Source organism: Rhododendron vialii, chromosome 12a (genome assembly GCF_030253575.1).
Source record: "Rhododendron vialii isolate Sample 1 chromosome 12a, ASM3025357v1".
In the NCBI taxonomy this organism is placed as follows: domain Eukaryota; kingdom Viridiplantae; phylum Streptophyta; class Magnoliopsida; order Ericales; family Ericaceae; genus Rhododendron; species Rhododendron vialii.
The window spans coordinates 34,802,176-34,820,439 of NC_080568.1; the positions used below are offsets into that span (position 1 = coordinate 34,802,176).

General features: G+C 39.0%; 2 protein-coding genes across 11 annotated transcripts; both read left to right on the forward strand.

Moving 5' to 3' along the window:
* The first annotated feature begins 1,066 nt into the window (after positions 1-1,066).
* Positions 1,067-11,158, forward strand: LOC131310166 (uncharacterized). Of its 10 annotated transcripts, none has more exons than XR_009195138.1 (10): positions 1,067-1,280; positions 1,444-1,536; positions 2,414-2,524; positions 3,291-3,398; positions 3,615-3,686; positions 3,794-3,844; positions 4,429-4,491; positions 4,644-4,701; positions 8,799-8,875; positions 9,613-10,045. XR_009195138.1 is itself a non-coding variant. In XM_058337040.1 (10 exons), the coding sequence occupies exons 1-9, from the start codon at positions 1,107-1,109 to the stop codon at positions 8,848-8,850; spliced, it is 849 nt and encodes a 282-aa protein (XP_058193023.1). In that variant the 5' UTR covers positions 1,067-1,106; the 3' UTR covers positions 8,851-8,875; positions 11,043-11,158. The 10 variants fall into 10 exon arrangements, 9 of the variants coding, with proteins under 9 accessions (XP_058193023.1, XP_058193022.1, XP_058193021.1 ...); XM_058337040.1 differs by lacking the exon at positions 9,613-10,045 and adding an exon at positions 11,043-11,158 and having other exon boundaries at positions 4,577-4,701; XM_058337039.1 differs by having other exon boundaries at positions 4,577-4,701.
* Positions 11,062-16,280, forward strand: LOC131310165 (ankyrin repeat-containing protein BDA1-like). Its single transcript, XM_058337037.1, has 4 exons — positions 11,062-11,398; positions 13,377-13,639; positions 14,386-14,694; positions 15,927-16,280. Exons 1-4 carry the CDS (start codon positions 11,062-11,064, stop codon positions 16,170-16,172), a joined length of 1,155 nt encoding a protein of 384 aa, XP_058193020.1. The 3' UTR covers positions 16,173-16,280.
* Positions 16,281-18,264: the final 1,984 nt, after the last annotated feature.

Genomic DNA, 18,264 nt, shown 5'->3' on the forward strand with positions numbered 1-18,264 from the left:
ATGTATGCATAATAGTCTACTTTGAATAAGTTCCATCGATCCCAATAATCAGTTTAGAACTCAAAAAATCCAAACACCCAAGCTTACAGATTATTATACTATAAAGAGAATGAATTGGGCAGAATTGCCTTCGATCCGATGCTCATGCGGTGGTCACTGCAATGCCCTTGATGGCTTAGAATCAGAACACCTTGAAAAAAAAAAATCATTCACCCATAAAATCAGAACTTAGAATCAATACATAACTTAAAAGTAGGATACTGTGGAGAAAAGGAAACAAAAAACTACATTGAACAAAAGAAAAACAAAGACAGACTTGAATGGATGCGAGCAGGGAAGGGATGCTATTGGCCGAGTTGATGGAGGAGGTAAACGATGCAAACAATGTTGGTAGGGTGAACAAAATTAAATTCCATCGAATGATTGTTGCCGACTGTGTAGAGGGAGAAATGTTCGGGGTAATTGCAATATTTTGGAGTGGTTCGGCTTATCAATCTTTTTGGATTATTATTTTGTCTTTATTTAAAATTTAGTCTTTTATTATTTTGTGTATTTTTTGAATCAATGATCATGGAATCTAAAAGAAAAAAGTTACGATAATTTTTTTTTAAAAATTCACTAAAAAAAAATATAATCCATGGATTTTTTAGATTATTTTTGTTTTACTCAATTTTTTTAGTTTGGTTCGTATTTTTTCTTTATTTTTTGAAGTAGTAAGAACTAGTAGTAGTAAATATGTATTTGATGAGACAAAAAAATATGAGCACAAGTCAATTTCAAATAGCAAAATCATGAGGGTTCAACAAGATAATTTTTTTTCAGATTTTCTTAAATTACAGTCTATGTAGTTTGCATGAAAAATTTGAAACAATCACTCTCCTTACCTCTTAAATCGTAAAAGTATTAATTATGCTTGTATAATTTTTTATTGAACTTAATTTAGAAGATGTATAATTGATTTTGTCACTTTATCTTTTTTTTTTAACGGCAATCTTATTCTCTCATAAAACAAAATCATTTAATCCAATAGAGATACAAAATCATATTTATTTATTTATTTATTCTCAGGACTGTACCGATCGAAACTCTACTTGCATAGGAGCGAGATGAGAGGACCCCGTTTAGCCGCCATTCCAGTCTCACCGTCACCGTTCGCCAGCTCCTTCACCGCCGTTCGCCGGCGACACTGCTTTCCACCGCCGGCCGTGCGGGGACCTCGAGGGTTTGACGGCGGCACTAACAAATACTGGGACAAGTTCTACAAGCGCCACCAAAACAAGGTCGAATTCCTCACCCCTCAGCTTTATTACCAGTTACCAATGATTCAGTTATTAAACTCCCATGGATTCCCAATCTATATGTAGAATATGTAAATGCACAAGGAGGAGTTATTTATGTCGAGGGAGTGTAAATGTGTGTGTAATTGCTGCTGGTTTGTTGTAGTTCTTCAAGGACCGGCATTACTTGGATAAGGATTGGGGGAAATACTTCTCCGATGATAGTTCCGCATCTTCGAATGGGAAGGTCGTTTTGGAGGTTCGTTTCTCCGACTACAACTAGATATCTAATATCTTTATGTTCTATTATATGCTATTATATACGTTCGAGCCTCGATATAATCTCAAACAGGAGCGATGTAACATTGTTGATATCACTGATTCATTATTCGGAAGGCCATCGGTGAAAATTTACAGCGGTGCTAACTGCTGCGTGGGATTGGGTGTAGTTCTATTCTTTAATTTGTGGCTACGTGATTTGATATATTTGGTTTGTATCAGCTGTGCCCATAAGCTTAAATCATTGAACAATTTTTTTTTTGTTTTTGGAACAAGATATTTTATTGACGGGACCAAGCCCAAAACTGCAAGGTGGAATCCTTGAGAGAAGAACACCTCACTACACTAGGACACTCCCTAGCTGTAGTAGAAAACCAGACACAAAGAAAAAAGAGCTAAAACTAGGCTTTAGAATCAGTCCAAGGTTAATAGCAGATCTGCTCACATGTCTCCAGGGACTCATACTGGCCTTTGACCTCCTCCAAAATCAACCTCACCACAGAAGTGGAGTCATGCCCAACCTGTTGAAAGATCCTTCCATACGCTCTTTCCAAATATAGTATACTGAAGCAGCTGGTCTGAGCTTGCAAAGTCTGGATTGCACAGAGCTATCCTTACAATGTGTCTTGCTAATAGTAGATTAACAAGTTCATAGGGATTCTATTTTGGTTAATTTAGTCGTTACAGGCTTACAGCAGGATAGGTCATGTGTCTTGCTCATCGATGTTTATAAAATCTTTTTGTCTTTTGTGATATGTGATTTCGGTAGAAGCTTCTTAGAGCAATAAAAAGATTGTAAGGGAAATTACTCTGCATTACCATACCTCTGTTATTGCCGGTAATATAATGTTTTCTAGTGGCAGGTTGGTTGTGGAGCAGGCAATACTGTATTTCCCCTGGTTGCTAAATATCCTAAACTATTTGTTCACGCCTGTGACTTCTCGCCCCACGCGATTGTCCTTGTTAAGGTCTCTCTCTCTCTCTCCTCTCTCTCTCTCTCTCTCTCTCTCTCTCTCTCTCTCTCGTGTGTGAGTAAATGCGGGGGTGTGTCAGTGTTTGTGATTGTGCACGCGCGTGCACCCTCCTGCATATGCATAATTGTGTATCTCCTTTCTTTTTTTTATCTTAAAATCTACAAGAGGTTTAATGTTGACTGTAAAATGCCAAACTGTCTCTTTGTGTTCAGAAAAGTATATATTGTTTATGTTTTCCTCTTTAAATTCTTATTTTCTTACTACTTTTTGAAGCAAACTTTCTGTAATGATGCTTGTGAGTTAACTCATGGTTATGCAGATTAATCCGAAGTATAACTTCCATATATTGTCTGTAGGGATAGAAAAATGTGTCTCCCTGTGTTACAGTTACTGGTAATTACTGCCCTTTTCCCCTGTTTTCCTCTATCTGAGTAGTTTTGAAGATCTAAATTTCAGTTGACTGCATTGTGTTTTTTGTTAATATGGTTAATAACTTTTAGTAAATAATAAATGGTATGCTCCTATGCGAGTCAATTGTTGACCTTAGATCTATCTTCTCAACATTGCCAATTCAACTTAGATCTTCATCAAGTAGCCACAACATCCCTTGTATCTTCGTAATTGTTTGAGTCCCACTTATTTCTATTGCCTGCAATCCTTTAATCATGTTCATGATCAGTATTCCACTTCAAAGAAATCCCCTTCTCTATGAACTCGATGATCAGTGTTTAAATAACTTCTGTTGTTCCACTGATTGCAGTCAAATGTGAATTTCAATGAAGACCAAGTCAATGCTTTTCTTTGTGATGTTGTGACTGATGATCTCTGTGACACAATGATGCCTTCTTCTATTGATGTTGTTACCTTGGTAAGTGTGGGCTATAAGTAATTGCTTACTTGCGGTCTGGAAACAGATAAGGGGGAAGTACATCAGTACATGATCATCTTCTTCTTGTTTATGGTTGTTTCTATAGTTCTGGTTCAAACATAGTTTTTCCTGTCGTGTTGGGGAGTTCTTGTTTTGTCCTTGGTTCATAGAGAATGCCATCACTGCTTTTTATGAAACACCTAACACGTTAAGCAGATTTTTATGTTGTCTGCAGTTTGTCCAAAGAAGATGCACTTGATACTGCAGAATGTCAAGAAAGTATTAAAGGTAGCTATCGCTTTGTGTTGCTTGACATAGCCACTTTTTCATGCTCTTTTTTTTTTTTTTTTTTGAAAATTGCTACAATGACATATTATGGTGTTCTCAATTTGCAGCCAGATGGTCACATTCTTTTGCGAGATTATGCAATAGGAGATTATGCTCAAGTCAGTGTCCAAAATCTATACCTATTACAGCTTATTTATGCTTGTTTCCAACACTTTTCCTGGACTCTACTAGATAGTGATAGAATTCTTGCACTCAGAAATTCTTTTCCACTACTACACGTAATTTTTTATTTTTTCCGCTGGATGAGTTGGACTTCAGATACGCGTGGCTATGTCTCAGCATGGGCAATAAAAATGAGAGCCACTTTTGTATTCGACATCTGAAATCAAATGATAGATTCAGGACCGGTGTTTGTTGTTGCATTTTGTGGGCGTTTTTCCTTGTGTACCTTGGGTGTTACAGTTTGTTCGTGGTGTCTTTACTGATGCCTCTTAAAATGAAAGAAGAAAAACTAACTTGTACTAATCAATGGAGCAAGAAGCTAATTCATTTAATCAATAAAGCAAGAAGCTACATTAACACTGGGGCATAGCCTTGCTATACATAGATTCTCTTGATATCACTTTTTTCTTTTTTGTTTTCACTTATGGCAGTTCTTGTCCTTGATTTACTTCTTTATTGAGTTATCTTGATTTGGCCTCCTTGTTCTCTTGTTGTGTAAATCTTCTGACCAAACTTGTAGGTAGAGTTGGATAAGAGGAATCAGATGATTAGTGAGAACTTCTATATTCGAGGAGATGGTACTGTAAGTACTCCATATCCAAAAGGCATTGTTGTTCTTCTTGAATACTTTGTATAGCCGGTTTGACGGTTGACCATTTACACTTCAGAGCGCTTTTTACTTCTCTGAAGAATTTTTGTCAGCCTTGTTTGGAGGTGCTGGCTTCACCATTGTAGATATGGATATATACGGCAGACAGATTCAGAATCGTTCTCAGAACATAACCATGTCTCGGTGAGTTCTGATTTGAATAATCACTTTTTATTTATAGCACATTGGCATTGGCTTGCATTCCAATTTTTCTTTTATCATGTTGTCCTTGTGTACGTATTCTGGCTGTAAACTTTTTGTACATGCACAGGGAAGTTGATAAATTTTGATGGACATATTTGACTTAATTATCACTGTTCCTTTACTGCACCTGCGAACTCTGATAGTTGGAACTTGGAAATCAGAATGAATGTTATCAAACGACAGCAAAAACATATTGGCAAATGAATATTTCTCCCCCGTAAACCATGGTAGCTTGATTAATTTAATAGGATGGATGCGAAAGAGCATAGTGATCCCGAGACACTTCAAAGATCTTTAATTTGAACGGTCTCTTAGTAACTTTTACATTCTGTTTCTCCACAAAAAGTGTCAAACCAAATCGGCTAAAAATGCGGGCGTGCCAGGACAGGTCTGCTGTCCAAGTTATTTTCAAGGCCTGGAAGCCTCAAAATCTGACTCCTTTCGAGTGATTGTGCTAGGCCCAAAGGGTAAAGCCTCGTGATGGTTCGTTGTTCGCCTTTGCTGGATAAGGACTTAAATATTTCCTAACCGTTGTTAGAAAATGGATAAAAGAAAAGGAAAGGACTGAAAGGTAATGAAGGAATGAAAACAAACTTTATTAATCGGTTTAACAAAGTTTGGGTACAAGGAAATGAAATGAAATAAAATCTAGTCCGTGCTAGATTGAACGGGAAAGTAAAGACAATTGAAAGATAAATTGGGTAAGTCGTGGGCTTGATGGTCGTGGACCTTTGCCAAGGCCTTCAAAACTGTAATTTATAGGCAGGAGCTTCAGGCCTTCAGCTGCTTCAAATGCTTCAATGCATGGTTGCCATGTGACCCTCTTGAGCTACTTCAAAATGCTCCAATGAGAGGTTGTTCCTTGACCAAAACGTGCTCTTCACTCTAAGAAAACGGCCAAGGCCTAAAAAATCCTTATTTCTTGCATAAAACTTTGCAAAAAGGCAAAAGGAATTTCGGCTCCTTTAGCATCCAGGCCTTTTGAGCTGCTTCAACACTCAAGCTACCGAGACTTCTCCAGGCCTTCCCACTATTATATTGGTCCCTACATCTATTGTGGGCCCTTAATTTCTCTAAGCTTGATTTCTTATGGAAGAAGAATCAAGAAACAAAGGATCAACCTGACTTGGGTGAGCTGCTTGTGAGCATCTTGCTTAGGTCTGCATGAGTCATTTGCCAGCAGCTCCAAGGGCTGCATGTACGCCACCTGTCTTTGGCCTTGCTTCATGTTGAAGGATGGTGGCCAACCAGACCTTAAGCTGCTTGTGAGCAGCTTGTCCAGACCTACTTAGTAAGAACATTATAGGCCTTTGAGCTGCTTGTGAGCAGCTTGTCCAGACCTACCCAGCAAGAACATTCTAGGCCTTTAAGCTGCTTGTGAGCAGCTTAAGGCCTTTTCCTGCTAATTAAAGGCCATATGCGACATTTTTTTAAAGGAGTAGGCCCATCTATCAATTAGGCCTGAACTTGAGGTGAATCATAGGCCTCCATCCTTTGTAAGCCTTGTGAGCCTAGGCTTGTGTGGGCACGCGCCCCGGAAATTTCGCTTCGGGAAACTGGGTGCGGCCCTTTTTGTGTTTGGAAAAGCGCGGCGAAACGCCTCGATTCAGAGTCGCCACTCGGGTTTTAGCGGTGAAGACACCCAAGGAACCGAACTCGAAAATGTTTGCCACGTTTATTTGACTTTGAAAAGGCGTAGACCGGTCCGTCGTCACCTTCGATATCTGAGGTTCGGGAGCCAGGTTACGAGAGAGGAAGGGTTTTATGGCACCCCTCTCGCCCAATCCGGAGATTAGTCTCTACTCGGGCATTTTATAAAACATTTGCATTTTTCTCTCATTTGATCATTTTTTAGCCAGTTAGGGCGGGGGAACAGTTAATGGGGATTAAAACTATAACAAGTTGTGATTTTTGTGACAAAATGTTTATGGATGGCTTGATTGCAATAATAAATATAGATTGAGAACAAGCACTGAGCAAACTGGACAAATTGCAGTACGCTGCCCCGCAGGGGCATGAGCAAGTTCTACCAACATGCACTGGTCGAGCCACTGCATGTTGGTTGGACTTGCGCACGCCACAGAACGACTGGCGTACTCCACTTATCTGGTTTCACAGTCTTTGTTTGCAACCCTCTGGGCTCTGGAAAAGGACCAGCGCACACCCAGGACAAATCATGCAGTTAAATAAGCAGGATATATGTATTTACAGACAGATGAGATGGCTTGAAGCCATGAAAATAGACAAGAAACCCCCTAAACAGAGTGGGGACATGCAGCAGGCCAGAATCACACTAAAATGCAAGGGCCAGCCACTGGGTCGCGGGACAAATGCCGTACGCCAGTTATGGACTGCCGTACGCACGTTTGACCCTAATCCAGTGCTTGGCTTTTACATCATCTGGGCTCTGGAACATGACCAGAAGGATCCCAGAGGCCTTCTAAATAGACAAGGAATAAGCAATAACTACTACATCTAAACAGTTCTCAACATACAGAAGACAGTAAACTGGTTGTTTAGCATGCAAGGGTGATTGACAGAAAGATAGAACAAAAGAATGACGATCCATGATCCCCACGCCAGTTGTGCTCGTACTGCCATGACTGGCGTACGACATATAGAAACTGGTGTGCGCCAAGTATCGTCGCATATGATTGTTGTACTTTATCAGTTCAAGGCCAGGACTAGTATTGTTTACTAGCCTGGGCCTTGCTGGTTCCCCTCAGGGGCCGAAAACAGAAAGGAATGCAAAGGTGGTATACCTTTTGGGTGTTGAGATTTGAAGGTGGTTTAGAGCCTAAAGGTTGAAGATGGATGTTGTATGGTGACTGGATATCAGTGGGGGTATATGGAAATGGGCTTCTTTCTTTTCTCTTTCAATGGAAGAAGAAGAAAAAGCAAGAAGAGAGGAGAGGGGAGCTTTGCTTCTTGATGATGCTAACCCCTTGCAAATGAATGCAAGGGGGGTATTTATAGGGGAGAGAGACTGAGATCAGTCTGGGACCAAGGCCTTGTTTGGCTGGTTGGAAGAGGAAAGGAGCCTTCCATGCATTAAATGCATGGGACTTGGCTTGATGGGGGGTGTAGGAGAGAGGGAACGTCTCTGCCGAGAGTAATCATTAGGGACGCTGTGGCCGACGTCAGGGTGGCACAAAAGTCCCGCCCAAGTGGCTGAATAAAGTTGATTTGACTGGGTTTGACTGGCGTGCGCCACTATTAACTGGCGTGCGTCGGTAAAAGCTGGGCCACTGGTCGATGACTGACACGTGGCAGATAACTGGCGTACGCCTCCAGGACACTGGCGTATGCCAGTTGGGTTTTGTTGGGGCTGTTTGGCTCTAGTTTGAAGGGTTTGAAAGGGGTTTGAGAGAGGTTAGGGACACTCAAAGCTCAACCACACCTCTGTCCTTAAACTGTTTTTGACTAAAAATCATCATTGGGGAAATAAAAGATCGACAAATAACGTTATCTGGACAGTCCAGAATGGGGTGTCTACAGCTTGGAGAGAAGGCTAGGTTTTAATTGATTTGGACCTATTTGAAGGTCTTATCATTTCCAAGAACTGGACCAGGCTTGGATAAAATGCTCGGGCCTAGTGGATTGGCCCAAGTCTTTGGCCAATCTTGGGCTTGGGCTTGTGATAAAGAAATTTTAGGCGTTAACTTGACCCAACCCTTTGCAAACTCCATCTAGTCAATGGTCTCCAGATCTGTCTTATTCCGTGGCAACCGGTTGTAAAGCTTTTCAAGGCCAAAGATTAGCATTCAAGGCCACCTTATAACAAATAAATTCATTTTCTAATTTTTGGCCAAAAATGGGTGTGAACACATTCACAATTGCAAAATCTTAAGCAATGTGAAATAGATATATAATGGTTATTAACCATATCTTTCATAACCTTTAAATGATTCCCGACAAAGCATGGGTGTTGAAATTTTTTTTTTTTTACCCGTTTAAAATGTCGTAACTGCTGCGTTTTACATCTGATTCTCTAATGGATGTCTCTTGTTTTTTTGGATCATGAACTATACTACTAGGCGATGGATACGAGCCACATTCAGCCAATTTGCTTGTGTTGCTCCTCAATGAAATTTTTGGTGCTTTGACGGACCAGGTATGACAGCTAACCCCAGAGTTTCCAAATTTTAAGAACGATATCATGTAATGTAACCTGTTAGTATGAGGGAGGAACAATGAACTTTGTTTGCAGCCGAGGTATTTGATGGAAGCATGAAGTTATAAATACCCCCGCCAAAATGGAGGGAGGGGGGCTGCTATCCCAAGGGGACAGCAGCATGATGCTGTGCCTCATTTTGGGGCCCATCTCGGTCTCGCTCCGATAATCAGAATCGTTTACTTTGTAGAGCTCGTCGAGTAGAACAATTATGAAAAAAATTAGCTGAATTGGATATTATTAAGTGCCTGATCGGAACCTTTTTATCTTAAAAAGAATGGATCCGAAATATTGGATCAAATCCATTGTAACCCATGGACTGAGAGTTATATGGGCTTCGATCAGGTATTTAATGATATCCAATTAAGCTGATTTTTTGCAAAGTTGTTCTACTCGACGAGCTCTACAAAGTGAACAATTCAGATCATTGGAGCGAGACCGGGGTGGGCCCCAAAATTGAGATAGCAGCACGCTGCTGTCCCCACCCGCGTCCAAAAATAATTAGATATTCGTTTGGAAGGTAGCCTCGTGTTTTTTTTGCAGGAGTACCCCACTAGGCAACAGATTTTGAGAATCACTTCATCTTGTGGCGGTTTATTCCTCCCTTCCTTTTGGGCATAATCTCTATTAATATGGAGTATGATTTGTTTCCTTTATTTTCTTTTTTGGTAACGAAGAAATAACCCTACAGCCAGACCACTAAATGTACCCGACTGCGCAACCCAAACCTCCTAGGGAGCTAGTGCGGTCACACCAGTCATGGCTCTCCACTTACTTCAGGGTACTCACCCGGTGAGAAATCAAATTGCAGACCTTGAAGAGTACTCCCAAAGTTTGATTTGTTTCCTTATAGTGTGGACATACATGGATTTGATAGTTGAGGTGGAATAAATGTACACAATGAGGCAAATTAATTACTCTATTGTTTTCCGGTACTCAATATTTAACCAACTTACTAGATTGTTAATGAGTTTTTTTAATTAATGAAAATGTTTAGAATTTTTTCTTGAAAAAATGTATTATTTTCAAGTCTTTGTTTTGTGAATCGTACAAATAATTTTGAGACAATGGTAGTATTTTTTTTTATCTATGCTATTGACTCATATTTTTAAGCCGTATGATGCACGAGACCACATGAGATACATCTGACTTACACACAAACGACAACATTGGATGTATTTATGCCCCAATCAAAAATTTTTTTTTTTGAATGTTGTGTCCCAATCATTACACTTTTTTTTTTCCCCTCTCTATTTGTAATAGCCAAGTTAGAGAGTTGGACTAAACTTACCACTGATTAATGTTTGTATAATCTTTTTCTTATCTGAATTTTTTGGTTTGCTGTAAATTTTCGGAAATCAAGGAGGGGGACAGTGATATACCCTGCCCCTCCCTGTTGCCATCCTAGTGTGTTGAAAACAGGCAAAAAAAAAACATTTTTTTTTCTTTTTTGGCAAAGATGCCCAGTTTACACTTCAATTTTTACTTACACCCATTGAACTTTGAAACAAAGTGAAAACGTGAATTTTATTAAATGAAAATGTAGAATGACCAAAACTCCATCCGAAAACCTTGACCAATCAATTGGTTCTCTCTAAGCACACACAACGGTTGTGTAAAACACAACACACAACCAATCTATAATCAGGATTCACTCAAACTCTTCAACTTTCCTTGGATGAGTTTTTTTTTTTTAAATCTAGACCGTCCAAATACATCTGCACGGTCAGAATTACGTGCACAACCAACACAACGGTTGTGCGCGTATCACTTTTCGTTTAATCATCCCTTCCCTCTTTTAATTGCTTCCCCTTTCTGCACACTCAAGTCACCAGAGACGTCGATTTTGGAGGTCTACAACTACAAGGTGAAATTTCTTGTCATTTTCGCAAACCCACAGTTCTTCTACGACGGCTAAAGACTTTTATAGGCCTCTCCTTTTTGTGGTTGACATGCAAATTGAAATCTCCTTCACAGAAATGCTTGACTTGTAGTATCAATGTTTTCTATAAGAAGATTTTGTACCGGTTCCATTTTGATTAACATCTTGTACTATCATTCTTCGAGTTATATAGTAGTAAAATTCTCCTTTTTTCTCTCATAAAAGAAAGCATAAATATTTCGATATGAACGAGAGAGAAGACATGGGGAGAAGGCTCTATGAAGCTTGTTTGAGTGGGAGTGTCCCAGCATTAGACGCATTGATTGAGAAAGATCAACTCATTCTCGACCGAGTTAGCTCACTAACATGCTTCTCCGATGACACCCCCTTGCACGTAGCAGCGTTGCGCGGTCATTTGGACTTCACGAAAGCCCTTGTAGCTCGGAAACCAAAACTTGCCACTGAGTTAGACTCGCTACGGTGTTCGCCCCTCCACTTAGCTTCCGCTGAGGGCCACGTTGAGATTGTACAAGAGTTGTTACGGGTGAACACTGACGTTTGCATTGCTCGTGATCAGGATGGTATACTGCTTTTTTGCTTTAGAATTGTTTACAGTTTATATATCTCTCTTTTTTTTTAAGAAAAAAGAAAAGAATTTGAAATTCGTCATTCCTTCCCACGCGAAGATTCTAGCAGACAATAGCGACTCCCGAATCTAATTAACCTGATGCTAGCTTATAGCAACTCTCCTCTAGTCAGGGACGGAGCTAGGAATTTCACTACACAGGGGCAACCATGTATGCGCACAAGACAAAAAGGAAGAAAGAAAAGAAACGTGCATAACAACGTGAATACATTAAAACTCAAAAATGTAAAAAATAGCAACATGACTACTCCATACTTAATTATGCTTTTCATAAATTATGCTCCCAAAAGAATTTAAATAAAATATGCGACCAATTCTGCATAAAAATACTAAAATAAAATAATTAAATTGAAAAAATACAAAACATTTTGGAAAATTGCAATTTCGTAATACAATGAATGTAAATAGGTAAGAGTTGCATCACTATAGTTTGAGTACATTTTAACTAAGTTAACTCATACTCAACTATCAATTGACAATCAATTGCAAATTTAAAAATGAATGTAATACTTTTTTATTTGTAATCATCAACATTGTGACACATCAATTATAGGACAAAGAGTGTACATGTAGCTTACATCTACTTTTGTGATTAATTATTTATATGTTTAAATTTTTAATTATGTTGTGTCTTGCCCGTGCTTTTTTCGTGCTCATGCTGTGCATGTGTTGTGTCGTGGCACTCTTAAACGTGTTGTGCCTATGCGGGATGCCTGCTGTAGCGAAGACCTTTGCACCATACCTTCAAGATAGAAAATCAAACAATATTAAAAAAGATAAAGCAGCAAGCATATAAAAGAAATTGATTATACATTGCCTACGTAAGGCCGGAGCTACTTCCTGGGAAGTTCTATCAGCATGTTAATATCCCCCCTCCCAAACAATGGAACACAAAAATCCAAAGTAATAAAACTAAGATTACTACTGACAACAAAAATGATGATCATTATCAACAGTGCCATCACGGAAGTTGATATATATTGCAAAAGTATTAACGACTTACCTCAGCTTATCTAGTAAAACGAGGCATCTTCAATTGCATTCCGCTCTTTCATATCATTAAAAATATCGATGATAGAATCGGCATCAAACCTTTTTGCATTATCCCTCTCCATGTAAGTGATTTAGAAACTTGCTAAAGTTCATCCCCCATCGTGTTGCGGAGTCTAGTGTTTACTCATTTCATAGTTACAATTTAGATTTCACCAAGATTACTTAGAGTTCATAAAATCTCCTCTTATGTTCTTATTTTCTCGAAACTGCCTTCAAAGTTTTGACGACGTGGGATTCTTGTGCCAAGAAAGAGGGAGAGAGGTCTGGTATGCCATGGAGATTTTTAGGCAGAGAGGGGGGCGAGCCTCTAAACTTTCATAGAAAATTTTTATTTTAAATATAATAAGTAAAGTTTTTTTTTTCTTTTTGTAGGGGCGACCACCCCTACTGGCCCCTCCCTAATTCCATCCTTGCCTCTAGTGTTTGAGTCTATCAGTGAAAAAGAAACTGTCTCAATTGTCATCCATAAAAACAAGAGAGAGTACATAACATAATTGTTTAACTTTCATCACTTGTCTCATCATCTGCAAGGCCAAATTAGGCTACTAACTCTCAAACACAGAGAAATAATCATTACAGGATGGTCGTAAATGAAGCACCCAAAATTTGTACAGATTGAATTGTTGTAGACATCTAACTATTAGTTACAACAAATATATCATCCAGCTTTTGCAATTAATAACACCAGAACATGTAGCTGAAGGTCATGCAGGTTTTGGGTTCAAACTGATTGTGTACGCAGCATCGATATCCTAATAGTAATTTAACTTACTAATCCACTACCATTCTACCTGTAGCCCAAAATAAAATACTCCCGAATTGATCAAATATGAGAGTTCTGAAAACATTTATTCCAACAGGTAGAATCCCTCTCCACTTGGCAGTCATGAAAGGGCGAGTTGAGGTCATATTAGAACTACTTCGAACTAAATCGGAGTCGATTCATGAGAAACTAGGCAGAGGGGAGACTGTTCTGCACTTATGTGTCAAATATAACAGGCTAGAGGCCTTCAAGACACTGGTGCAATATTTGCACAGCAACAACATGGAGTTTCTCCTAAACGCTGGAGACGATGATGGCAACACCATCTTGCATCTTGCTGCAGCCCTCAAACCAAAGGATGTGAGTTTCTGTGTATACACATAGCTAGTTACTCTCACTACTATGACTACGAAGAAGGACCAGACTCTTAAGTTTGTCCATTTGTGAGTCATTCTCGGATCTTCTTTGATAACGGAAAAGTTCATATTTTAAATCTCATCGATACCAACAACTATACCTAAAATAAGTTGAATGTTCTTAAACAAATTGAGTCCTGCACCACTACAAACTGTTATTTTTCATCCCTTTGTCCCCATTTAAACATTTGTAACAAAAAACACAAGAAAGAGAGAAACTGATCTCTTAGACTTGGTGCCGTGGCATCTAATAATAAAAACCCAGGTGCAGTAAGAGCCTTTTGGTCTAGGGTTCAACTTCTACCCACGTGCTATCACTTATTGTGTTTGAACCTTGCCAGTGAAAATTGAGCCGGATACACTCGAAACAGGAAACGCGCATAGGAAAACATTTTTTTCTGGGTAGCTCCAAGACTCTTTGACTTCCAAAAACAAATCCACTATTAGAATGCTAGGACGAGTGTGCTTTTCTGGAGTCTTTGACTGTCCTTGTTTCGTGTGCCATAGGCCGACCGCTTGAGTTGTTGAAAATTTGCTGGGAATTAGTTGCTTATCTTTATCTTGCTCGGCTTGAAAACAACTGAAAAGGAAAAGCTAGTCAGAATTTTCTCAAGCTCTAATTGCTTTTCATTTTTTGTTCTTAATTTTGTGGCGTTATTTTCAAACATTAATGGCACTTTGTATTTGCAGACCATAGAATACTTGTTGGGAAAAAAGAGTGTCAAAGACCACGCCAACGTCAAGAACAAGAATGGTTCTACAGCTTTGGATGTTGTGCAGCACTGTCCTAACAGAGACCTAAAAACCATGGAAATTCGAGAGTTTCTTTCACAAGTTGATGTTCGTAGATCCATTTGCAGTGAGCCGGATCCCAACCCTGAATCACCTCCCAATAATCCTCCTCCTCAACGTTGTTGTAAAGCTGGAGTTCTATTAATTGGATGCATTTCTAGGTTTTGGACCAAGTATATCAAGGTCGACCCTGCCTGGCTCCAAGAGGTACATTTAGATATCCACACACCCCCTCTCTCTCTCTCTCTCTCTCTCTGTGATGAGTTGTCACAATTTGATAGAAATACACTCATAAATATTTTTTTTCGGTCAAACGGAAATTCAAATACACTCGTACTTATGCATAACTATAAATCACAGCTCCACCAGCTTCCGTAACTTTTGTGGGGCCAAACATCCCAAAACCGACTCCTAGCTGCCTCGCCATGCTCCTCAACAAATTCGCTTTTGCTTGGTGACTCGCCACACCAAGCTGCAAGCAAGTCACTGTAGCACTCACCCCATTCTTATGATAAATGGTGATGGGCTTGGCGAAGGAGGCGCAAAAGTATTTCAGATATAGAGAACAAATTTTTGGATTTTTTTTGGATCAGAAGGAGGTTTTTCGATTTGAATAGCTATTTTGCTTAAGCTGCTGGGGGTGGGGATGTATTTTGTGCCTAGCCAAAATAAAATTTGGTGTTTTGAGTAGGCATTTCGCCTAGTGCGCAGTAGATGCTAAAAAATTCAAAATCACAGCTACACATTCTATCCATCAAATTATTAACTAATGTTTCAAGCAAACTCCAGAGTTAGCGAATCACCAAATTTGTCATGTTGTGCCCTTCATATGGGCCCAATCTCAATCTCGAAAAGTGATTCTAATCGTTTATCTTCTTCGGCTCATCGAGTTTGTCGTGTACATAGAAAATCACACCTCCAGACATCAGTATAAACATGACCGACCGAAACACACTGTCATAAAATATTAACCGCTAGCCTGATTTCTGAGATAAACTTAAGAATGATGAGACAAACAAATAAAATGGTTTTGATCCTTTTTTGGGCCTAAATGAGTGTATATGATGAGCAATATTGTGCTGAGACGTCACAGTCTTGTAGTCACAAAGCAACTAGGGGGACCTTTAACCTTTGGTCTGATATTTAACTCCCAACCAGGTACTATTATTTTCTTTGTTGGCCAATTCTATACGGGTTTAGTCCTTGGTTATAATTGGACAATTCATTTGTGGATAGTGGAATTGAATCCGAATTAGTCAGTGCATGGGTCGGATAATGCATGGGTCGGATAATGAGTTATGGGAACCCATTTTTTTAAGTTATGATGACCCAAAATATATGTAAATACATCTTTTATGGATAATGAGTTATGGGAACCCACTTTTTTAAGTTATGATGACCCAAAATATATGTAAATACATCTTTTATGCCAACAACAGGTACGCGGTCATTTAATAACGGCAGCCACCCTAACTGCAACCATGGCTTATCAATCCATTTTAAGTCCGCCTGGGGGTTTTTGGCAAGACACAAAGAGAAGGCAATATGCTGCTTCGCCTGCCCCTTCTCCTTCCTCAGGCAATTCAAATCTTATTTCGGATGAGCACATTGCGGGACATGCCATTCTGGACAATAATGACGGCGACACTTTTGCTAAATACTTGGTTCTTAACACCATAGTGTAAATAGCATCATTGAGCACTCTTGTGCTAGCCATGAGTGGATTCCCGAGGCACAACAAGCTTTTAACATGGCTGTTGCTATTCACTGTGTACATCACAATTATATGTTTGGTTGAAGCTTATGCGTTGACAATTACTTTAGTTGCCCCAGAAATATGGTCTAAATATAAGCTCCCTTCGGATATGTTTGATGGACTGTCGATTGGTTGGACAGGTGTATTCGCATTTGTTTTGGTGCTTCACTCATGCCGCTTCTTGGTATGGTTGGGGAACAAGTTGGTAAAACTCGTTAAAGCATGTTATCGTTGTTGCGGACCAACTCCAAGAGATGCACACAATATTACTATTGATCAGGTTAATCCAGCAGCTGGCAGCCAAAGGTGCATAGGAAACTTCTGCTAGCTAGTCTTCTTTGGTCTACTCTGGGCTTCTATTCCAAGCCGAGGTTTGTGCTTGTGGATCGGGATCAATACTGTAGACTAGTTGATTTGGTGTGGTCGAGAATCTTTAGTAAAGAATACGGCAACGTATGAAACCCTTTATTATGTGATTGTGAGTATATTTATGTAGCATGTGTGTGTCCACTAGCCCAGGGTGTGTAGTAGTGCCCAAGGGGCACCATTTAGCATTACCGTAGTAATAAACCTGACTTTATTGGATCAGTAAAACAGATGGGTGCTTGCACTCGCATGCTGAATCCCACCGGTCTCTCTCTGGAACCTCTCTACGTCATCAAAACTCAAAATCAACCATTTGTTTGTGTGGCTTTCATCGAAAGAGAAAAACTTGGTATCTTTTCATTTGCTATCATATGAGAAATGATTCAATCAATCTGTTTAAAATGAGGTGGTTCTTATTTTAGTTAAAATGCATACATTCCTATTTTTTTCCTTTCCCGATCGAATTTCAATCATCCGAGCCGCTCAATGTGATCAGAACATGATTTTTAAGGGTATCCGCGAGAAATCAGAAAAAAAATGACCGGAAAGGACTTCATCTGAACAGTTTTTTATTGAACGATTAAAAAAAACTGCTCAAATAAAGCCCTTCCTAGGTTTTTTTTTTTTGGCCGATTTCTCGCTGATACCCTTAAAATCACGTTCTGAACATATTGACTTCATTCGAACAGTTTTTTATTGAACGGTTAAAAAAAAACTGCTCAAATAAGCCCTTCCCGGGTTTATTTTTTTGCCGATTTCTTAAGGGTACTCTTAAAATCATGTTCTGAACACATTGAGCGGCTCGGTTCGATCGGGAAAGGGGAGTCTGCATTTTAAGCGGTCATCATTTGAAACTTTCCCATGATTCAATAATACTTTGGTAACCATCTTTAATTACTATGTTTTGGATATCAAGTGATGTGTCACTAATATATTGATGGAATATGCTTTATTTGTCGTATAGTGGAGTACTTTCTATCAATACTTTAGTGACACATCACATGATACCCAAAAGGGCCGAAACATAGGAAATTTTTGGTGTTTAGTGGATTTTTTTAGTTTGTCATCAAATTCAATAATACTTTGGTAACCATCTTTAATTACTATGTTTTGGATATCATGTGATGTGTCACTAATATATTGATGGAATATGCTTTATTTGTCATATAGTGGAGCACTTTCTATTAATACTTTAGTGACACATCACATGATACCCAAAAGGGCCGAAACATAGGAAATTTTTGGTGTTTAGTGGATTTTTTTAGTTTTTCGTCAAAATAGTTAGGATTAAAAATTGGGCACGACAAGTAGAATTGAAAAGAGCTCTGCTATTCGCAAGGAAAATTTGTAGGGAACCACGCAAGGAAAAACGCATTTAGGCCCATTTCGGGTCCCACAAAAATCTAAAAAATATCTATAAATTTTCGAATATTATTTTATGAGACTCTATAAGAAATCAGCCCCAACGGAAATCGGTAAGTATTACTTTTATGAATCAATTGAACCAACTGTAAATAAGACTTCAATTTTTTTATCCACTTTAGTCAATTATTCTTAGTTTTTGGTCTTAATTTTTAGTTTTCCAAATTTTTTTTGAACAACAAAGAAAATTTTCCAGAGGTTCTGGTTATGTAAGGTCTATATTTCAAATTCCA

Bases quoted from the DNA above. Each gene is read 5' to 3' on its own strand.
- LOC131310166 (XM_058337040.1), top strand. From the start codon at position 1,107: ATGAGAGGACCCCGTTTAGCCGCCATTCCAGTCTCACCGTCACCGTTC. The intron at 3,399-3,614 runs GTAAGTGTGGGC...CACGTTAAGCAG, and splicing joins CTATTGATGTTGTTACCTTG to ATTTTTATGTTGTCTGCAGT. The intron at 4,702-8,798 runs GTGAGTTCTGAT...CTATACTACTAG, and splicing joins CAGAACATAACCATGTCTCG to GCGATGGATACGAGCCACAT.
- LOC131310165 (XM_058337037.1), top strand. From the start codon at position 11,062: ATGAACGAGAGAGAAGACATGGGGAGAAGGCTCTATGAAGCTTGTTTG. The intron at 11,399-13,376 runs GTATACTGCTTT...TTATTCCAACAG, and splicing joins CATTGCTCGTGATCAGGATG to GTAGAATCCCTCTCCACTTG. The intron at 14,695-15,926 runs GTACATTTAGAT...TGCCAACAACAG, and splicing joins ACCCTGCCTGGCTCCAAGAG to GTACGCGGTCATTTAATAAC.